The 7,768-nt window shown below is 26.7% G+C and overlaps 1 protein-coding gene across 1 annotated transcript; it reads left to right on the plus strand.

The window, feature by feature from the left end:
• Positions 1-2,876: 2,876 nt before the first annotated feature.
• EIN_527720 (DNA double-strand break repair Rad50 ATPase, putative) lies at positions 2,877-7,520 on the plus strand (the record flags this gene model as incomplete). The annotated part of the gene is made up of 1 exon (XM_004253496.1): positions 2,877-7,520. One exon carries the CDS (start codon positions 2,877-2,879, stop codon positions 7,518-7,520), a length of 4,644 nt encoding a protein of 1,547 aa, XP_004253544.1.
• Positions 7,521-7,768: the final 248 nt, after the last annotated feature.

Here is a 7,768-nt window from a genome sequence, read left to right on the forward strand (position 1 = left end):
TCAATATAATTATAACGATCAATATAAAATAACAGTAAAAACGTTTAAAAATCTTATTATTTTTGACATCACCAACAAAGAAACTATACTATATGTATGTATTTATAAATGATCAAAAAATACTTGTTCAAATTAACAAACCAATTTGAATTGTTTATACAATACTTATCAAATGTTAATAATAAAACTGTTTGATATGATTAAAAAATGTTTACCACATCTAAAAATGCTTTATTTTTTTCAAGTTTTTAAGATTATTTTCTGATGCATTAACCAGATACGTTTTCAGCTTGAAGTTGTTACATTCATAATCATTATAAAAACACGCTGAAAAACATAACCAATAAAAAGCTTGTTTTTAATGAATAATTTACCTTTTGACTATGGGGAAATCGGTTTAAATATATATATGTACAAGTTTATGTGAGCCACGGAATGTAACTCAAAATTGGTGTATACCGTGATTTTTATAATTTGGTGTTATCTTTTAATTATTAGTCTGATGTTTCTTGTTTACATTATTAAAAGTTACTACCTTTTGTTTTTTAGATTGTTTTTAAAACAAAAGTGTTGCAATAAAGAGTAAAACACGAAAAACAAAATGTTGTTGTAAATTTATTTAAAATTTGTGTTTATAGGTGCTTCTATTTAAATTTTTCATAATTGTTGTAGTTTTGACAAAATACACATGTTTACTGTTGTGGTTTTAATATAAAAACGACAATTCAAAAAGATAATTGTATATAAAATATTGCTTATATTTATCAACAAAAATGAAAATCGTGGAAATTGATATAGTTACACAATAAAATTCTTAATAATGGTTTATATTTGATTATTATTTCTGTTTCAACAATATGTCAAACAAACAACACGAAAATCGCAATAAATTTCAAGAATAACACTGTCATTAACAGTCATCATTCAACTGGAAATTCAATTCAACATTCGCATTTGTATTGACAATATTGTATATCTGTACTTAATTAATTTAAACATATAATTGTGTCGATATTTTTGTTGTTTGAATATATGATAAACATGCATCAAAATGTAATTACTTGTTTATCGATAAATTGTGTTGCATTTTTAGTATTTATAAAATTTACCAAGTAGTTTATATACAATACTTTGATTAATGCCAAAAATGTGTGGTATCCACCAAATAAATTATTGTCACTACAACATTTATTTTTTATATTTTTAACATTTTCGTTAATTATATTATACTGCTTATTTTAAACATTAACCTTAGGAAAAGAAATCTCTATATTTTATTTCAAGATTGATTATTTATAATTAAATCACTTTTTTATAAATAAAAAACATAAACATAAAAAAACAAAATGGAAAAATAAGAAACTGAGGAGTCAGATAGTTTGGATAGTAACAATGTTTCAAAGGACAAAGTTTATGTAGAAAATTGTCACAATAAAATCAACAATTTTGGATGACTTTTATACACAACCTTTATTTTCAATTACCCTCGTTTTTCGTTTCAAACATTTTGATACAATCAAGACTTCCTCAAACAGAGCAAATAAAATCAATAAAAGAATATGGTTTTTGACAATACCATGGAACGTCTAAAAACAAGTACATCAAAACTATTAGATAAAAAAAATCTGAATATTGTCACGACTACAAACAAAAAAACTACTTGTTGCGACATTCGCAACGCAAATCATGTAGTGATTGCAATAGAGTTTGATGTGGTTCAAAATGAATGCTTAAATTTATTGATATGCATTTTGTTTTTTTTGTTTACAAAAAGATCTGGATAGAAAATATTCAGTTTTCCCTTTCCAGCAAAAAAATAAACAAAAACGAGTGACTTTCTAAGGTTAAATATTTTAAGTTTGAAAAAATACACATAAATTTTGTTTACATTTATAACCCTTTTTGTAATTTATCGAAGTTATAATTTAACATTTAAAACATCATTATCTATTTTAATTATTTTGTATTATCTTATTAATGTGTCGCTTTTTTATGTTGAGTTTTGTTGTTTACTTAAAGCACGTACCACTTAATTAATAACACTATTGGTTTATAATTGACATGATTACTTTATTTACAATATTGTATTGTTTTTATTGCTTTTAACAATTATTACAATTTATTAGAAATAAAAAAACAACAAAGTCATAATTAATAAAAAATTTGAATTTATTTTGTTAAATAAAACAAATTAAAAAATAAATTGGTTCATAACAACTTGTAATAAAATTTATAAACAAAAACAAAAAGCACAATTTTGTCCAACTTTTAATATTTAAATAGTAAATAAATTGTATTGTATAATGTGACGAATTATTGGTAAGACCATTTAAAATATATTATTTTTTGTGAAAAAACATAAAATAACTCTTAAAAACAGACTGTAAGAAACATGAAAATAATTATAAATAAATTATTTAACATTATAAAAAACATATATCTTATAAAAATCAAATAACAAATCAAAATTATTTTGTCGATTATTATTATTAAATCGTTGTTTTAAAGTTTTTTTTGAAAAACAACATTAATATTTCAGTAATTTTGACTAAAAGTGATGTTTGAAATTTAAAAAAATAAAAATTTTATTTAATTATAAAACACTAATTTAAATTTTTGATTAGTTTAATATCAAATAAAATAATATAACAACTTTATATCTTTAAACATTAAAATAATTAATTTACAAAAAACAACGAAAAATTAATTTATTATCAATTGTTTTTGGTTAAATTGCATTTTTTCATATATAAGTTCGTTTGAATTTATTAAATAAACATTGACTTATGGCATCTTCAGCACTCACTTATTTCCGACAAACCAAAGACAATGATCCTGAACGTTCTTGGAATTATTTCCATACAGCTGAAGGTATTATGCAACAAAAAGAGGATGAAATTAAAAAGGCTGGAAAGTATGAAGAAGTTTTAAAAGCTTACGAGCAAGCCAAAATTGATCACAAAAAAGTTGTTTTAGACAAAGCGATGATAATTGTGAATAATACTGAGTCTCGATATAAACAACTTGTCGAAGCAAAAACAAAAGCTGATTGGAGAAATTACGACAGTCATGCTAATTACATAACAAAGAATTTCACAAACTTTATAGTGAAGGATACACAGACAAATGTTATGACCATGAAAGAAGAAATTATAAAGGCAAAACCAGAATACAAAAACTATCTTGAGAATTTCTTAACAATTGATCACAAGAAAGTAGTCGAAGAATTAAAAAAAGAAGAGGAATATATAAGCGAAGAAAAGAAGTTTAAAGAAAATATTCGAATGATTAATTCGGCAAGTTACGACAGAGCAAAAAAGTTGCTTGAAAATGCAAAAACCTTTTTGGAAAAATTTGAAGATGTTTTGAATACTAAAAATAACACAGAACATCAACAAACGTACAATGAAGCAACAAGAATAGTTCGATTTGCTATGATCGACTCTGTTTATAATTCGCAATTCTCTTCAATAAAAAGCAAATTGTCAATGGTGGAATATAAAATGAAAGAACACAAAGAAACTCAAAAAGATATAAATGAACTCAAAACACTATTAGAAGAACAAGTTTTTAAAAATGAAGAGGAGTCGTCATTTTTGAAGCTCAAAAGTGAAATGATTATAAGAAAACCAGATACTCAGAAACTTTTTGATTCTTTTGATAATATCAGGCTAAGTCTTGGTGAAAAAATTGAAGACAACAAAATATCAAAAATCGAACAAAAAGCACCCGAAAAGGTCTTTCCAAAAATAGAAAAAACTGTTGAACAAAAAGTTGAACCCAAAATAGAAAAATCCGTTGTCATGCACGACAAAAAAGTTGAAGAAAAGAAAGTTGAAAAGGTAGAAAACAAACCCCCAAAAGTTGTTTTAGTTGACGATACAAAGTTAAAAGAATTTGAGTCTAAATTAACGAAATCGTTGACTGAAATAACTAAAACGGATATTTACTCATTATTAGTAAACGAAGGAAACACACTTAAAAGGTTATTAGACCAGAACACAACTTTAATTAATAATTCTAATAACAAATATTCAAAGTTAATAGAAGACGCTTTTACAAAGATAAAAAATTCAGTGATTCAGTATTATATAGAAAACACAAAAATACTGAAAATGAAGCTTGAGAAGACTAATAATTCCGACACAATGGACATCGTAAAGAATAAAAAAGTCCTTATTGATTATCTAAACAAGCCATTGATCACCAATTGTAATGAAACATTTAACACTTTAAAATCCGAGCTAACTGAACGTTCAGAAGACTTACGCGAAATTTTTAATGCGATTGACTATGTCATCAATGGAAAGAAGACTCAAGAAAAGAAACAGCAAACAACTGAAGACAAAGAAATTCAGAAGAAATTGTTTGAGAAGACTTCTGCAATGCAAATGGCAATTTCATCGATAACAGAAAACAACCGTTTTGACCGTCAAACTAAAAAAATGAAAATTGAAAAAATTGGCGACTTAATTCTTGTGCAATTGATGGAAATAAAGTTCCTTGAAATTCAGTCGAACGACAAACAAGAAAAAGAAAATTTGAAACATCAATTTGAAGTCCATTTTGATCGAATTTCTAATTCTTTGGGAGAGAAAGCACTCATTTTTGCAAAGAAGAGAACTAGCGAAGCAGAAGAAAATTCAGTGTTTACGCAAATGCACGCAAATGACTTCTCGACTAAACTCGACCAAATTTTAGAAAGTTTAGTTATGATGGAAAAGTTCTTCCAGTATTGTGAAAAAACTGAAACATATTTCCCGGCACTTCAACTCATTTCTATAGCAAAAAAGTTTGTGGATTTTTCACATGAAATTTCAAAGGAAAAGGAGTTTGGAAAGGTCGAGAAGGAAAAAGAAGCTTCGAGAAAAATTGAAAACTTTTTGAAAACTTCGACATTGGCGAAAATGATGAAAAACGAGAAAGACGAACTTTTGGACATTGAAGAACGATGCGAAAAGGAATTTTTGAGTAAGTTGGTAATGTTTTTGAAAGAACGATTTGATGTGTTAAAAAAGTCGAAATCGTTTGAATGTGAAAGTTTTGTGCATCAATATTCACAGATTGCATTAATAGTAAAAGGGGCTTTGATGTTCACTAAAACGTTTTCTCAACAATTTGCAGATGGAAATAAAGATATCAAAGAAATTAAAAGTTTATATACTGAAATTGATAATTTGATTGAAAAGAACAACTTGACGTTCGAAGAGATTTTGGCGGTCGAAGGAGCAATGTCATGCCTTGAAAGTACAAAGAAACAAGAAGATGAAAGAACTGTTAAAACTGTATATAATAAATATGTCCATAAAACACAATTAGAAAAGTTCGAAAACATTTTGAAAACCAAAAATAGAAACGCAGACTTTTTCAGAAATAAAATGGAGTTATTGAATACCGAAGAAAATAAAGAAAAAGTAGATTTTTATGAACAAAGTTTTAATGAACACAGAAAGAAATACTTCACTGAGAATACTCAAAAGGAAAACAAAGAAATTGTCGAATGGATGAAACGGCTCTTTGACTACACAAATTACGAATCATTGAATTTCACCATCTCACAACAAGAAAAGAAATCGTTTATTGAAAAAATATCAAAAGAAACAATTAAAACCAGTGAAATTAAAAATAGACTGAATAAAGTTGTAACAGAGAAAAATACGATAATGGACTTTTTATTAATAGGAGAAACATTCAACGAAAAAGATGTAAAAAATTCAAAAATATTGAGTAATGTGGACTTTCAATTGTTCGACAAATTTGTGAAAGAAATGACTTTGAAATGTTACACATTAGAAATGGCAGTTTTTCTGTTTGGAATTAAATTTGTTGATTTCCCCGATTCTATTAAAGAAAGTTTGAAACTTTACAACGTCTTAATTTTGCTCAAGACATGTGCAAAAATAGAAATGATTAACATCTTAAATCAACAAGAGAAAGTTCACGAAGTGTACATTAATTATAACACCAATTTGTTATTAAAACTTAAAGGCATTGTTGTAGCACTTAAAGACCAGATACCAAAAGATATTCACATTGAAGTTTTAAACAATTATATAACAAAGGCCACAAAAGAAATAAATGTAGATCCAACAAAAATGTTGTTATTTAAAAGTGAATTAAAGTTCATTGATAATTATATCAAAACATCAGTAAAACTGAACACAAAGGAATTTCACAATGTTATTCAAAACAATTCAACCGCCGCGGTGTTAAGAGCAAATTATTCATTTTCAGATAAAGTCAGAATTTTCGTTAAAAAAGTCGACACCGAAAATTTTGATATTTTTGGATTTTTACCAAACGTTTTCTCTCAGGTACAATCGACTTTCCCACTTGCAAATAAAACGCCTCAGAGTGACTGTGGCAGTACAAAAAGTATTTTTGGCGACGTCTCTGCAAATTCAGTTAAAAATTTTATTTCTGAATTTGATTTATTCGAAGAATTTGATTTCAAAACTGATTTTAATAATTTCAACTTCAAACAGCTTTTATTGAATGCCAATAACTCTCAAATCAATGCATTGATGTGTAAAAATGAACACTCGCTCTATCAATTTAATTTACTCGACTTCTATTCGAGAACACTAAAAATAGAACTCCCACTTTCAATTGAAAACGACGACAATTTGATTATTAAAGAATATATTATTAACAGTTTTAATAACAACAAATTTGAAGGGAATATGTGGTACCAAATTAAAAATAAAGAAACCACTGAGACCATTGAACACCTTTTGAACTTCGCTGGATATCAATTGGACGCACCTAAAAGCCTTCCAACCGATTTTGTGTTTGGATGTGCAGTCCCTTTGTGCACTTCTACTGGATATTTCTCTTTGGAAAATGTCAAAGAAAAGACGTGCGGAGTACTTTTTAATGTGAATTACGAAAGAAAATATAAAGAATTTATAGAAGACTCTAAATACGAATTAACAAAAACAACTAATTTCGTCAAAACAGCAATTTTTGAAATGTTAAGGCAAGTCGTAGAAGAAAATTACATTAAAAATTGTAAACCAAAATTCGACAAAATGTACAAAGAATATTATGATAAAGTGTATGCGAAAGAAGTTGCTAAATACACAAATAAAGTAATATTAACTGGTCTTGGAGCCACTTTTGAAATTGAGAAGACGAATGTTGGCTTCTCTATTAGAGTAAAAACAAGTGATAATTCTCGAGCTAATAAATATCAATACAACTACAATTTGACTAAAGAGTTGGATGGAATGGAACTTGTTTATGACACTGGAATGTGTTATAAAAGAACTGATGGGCTTTTTGAATGGACGTATAGAGACTATTTCGCTATGAAACATAACACTCAAAAACGCTTTGAGTTTGACCAAAAGAACGAAATTAATCTTCCTGCAGACTTATTAGTCATGATAACTTATATCGAAAAGATGGACATGTTCTATGACAATATTGATCAGAAAATAAAAGAAGATAAAAAAGAGCGAAAGAGAATTGATGAAATAAACAAGATGAGGGGAATGGGGATATTTATTTCGTATTAATTAAGTCATTTTTCGAAATATTTTTTATTTAACACGCTCAAAACAGAAACGTAATAATAATAAGTTTTTATTTTTTTTACCTAAACCCTTTTTTTGCCTTCATACACAAAACAAATTTTTGAAAATTTTTATTTTTTTATAAACTCAAATTTGAATTGTATATTTTATAGTCACACAAATAAACATGAATGAGTTTATTTGTGTGAAACAAGAGCAAAGCATTAGAAAGAAAAATGGGGTCTAATGAT

The sequence above is a fragment of the Entamoeba invadens genome, assembly GCF_000330505.1.
Source record: "Entamoeba invadens IP1 unplaced genomic scaffold scaff_1105074726145, whole genome shotgun sequence".
Classification (NCBI taxonomy): Eukaryota; Evosea; order Mastigamoebida; family Endamoebidae; genus Entamoeba; species Entamoeba invadens.